Consider the following 762-nt stretch of genomic DNA (forward strand, 5'->3'; position numbering starts at 1 on the left):
ATTTGGTTGAGGAGCAGGATAACTCGGCTGCGGCTGAGGATAATTAGGTTGAGGAGATTGATAGTTAGGTTGAGGAGGTGGTGAAGGATAGTTCTGTTGAGGTCCCGGATAGCTTGGCCTTTGCTGCTGAGAAGGATAATTAGGTCGAGGAGATGGATAGTTCGGTCTAGGAGTCGATATTTTATACACTGGGGACGGCGATTGTGTAGTGCTAGTAGGATAGTTCGCAACAGGACCTGACGTTGCAGAACTGAATGCCGAGGCAGACGAGAAATTTGGCGTTGATGTCGTTTGCGTTGGCGTATTGAACGACGGAAACGTTCCTCCAGCGACGGGTGTAGTAGGAAAATTTCCACTTGGAGTAGTGAGTGGACCACTTATCTTGAAGACGCCACCGCGCGCTCCTGCTGACGCTGTGCTCGTTGCAAAGCCACCAGGTCCTTGAAAATCACCTCCTTGCGGTCCTTGGCCAAACGGTGGCAGGTACGTTGGCGCAGGCGATGGGAATACAGATGGAGTTGACGATGGGATCTGAGGACGTGGTGTAGGAGTAGGACCATAAGTACGTGATGGTGGAGGTGGTCGTGGGGGAGGATAATTCGGCTGCGGTCGAGGGGGTGGAGGAGGATAATTCGGCTGTGGTCGAGGGGGTGGAGGAGGATAACTCGGCTGTGGTGGCGGTGGATAACTTGGAGGCGGGGGTGGTGGAGACGGCGGTGGATAACTTGGCCGTGGAGGCGGATAACTTGGTGTTGGTGGTGG

At 54.2% G+C, this 762-nt stretch overlaps 1 protein-coding gene across 1 annotated transcript in view; it reads right to left on the reverse strand.

The window, feature by feature from the left end:
- Nucleotides 1–762, reverse strand: part of LOC128873607 (basic proline-rich protein-like) — a 2,054-nt gene that overhangs the window by 755 nt on the left and 537 nt on the right. Inside the window, exon 3 of the mRNA XM_054117301.1 lies at nt 16–745. Coding sequence (XP_053973276.1) covers nt 16–745 — 730 coding nt within the window. The remainder of the gene's footprint in view (nt 1–15; nt 746–762) is intronic.

This window comes from Hylaeus volcanicus, chromosome 3, assembly GCF_026283585.1.
Source record: "Hylaeus volcanicus isolate JK05 chromosome 3, UHH_iyHylVolc1.0_haploid, whole genome shotgun sequence".
NCBI lineage: Eukaryota > Metazoa > Arthropoda > Insecta > Hymenoptera > Colletidae > Hylaeus > Hylaeus volcanicus.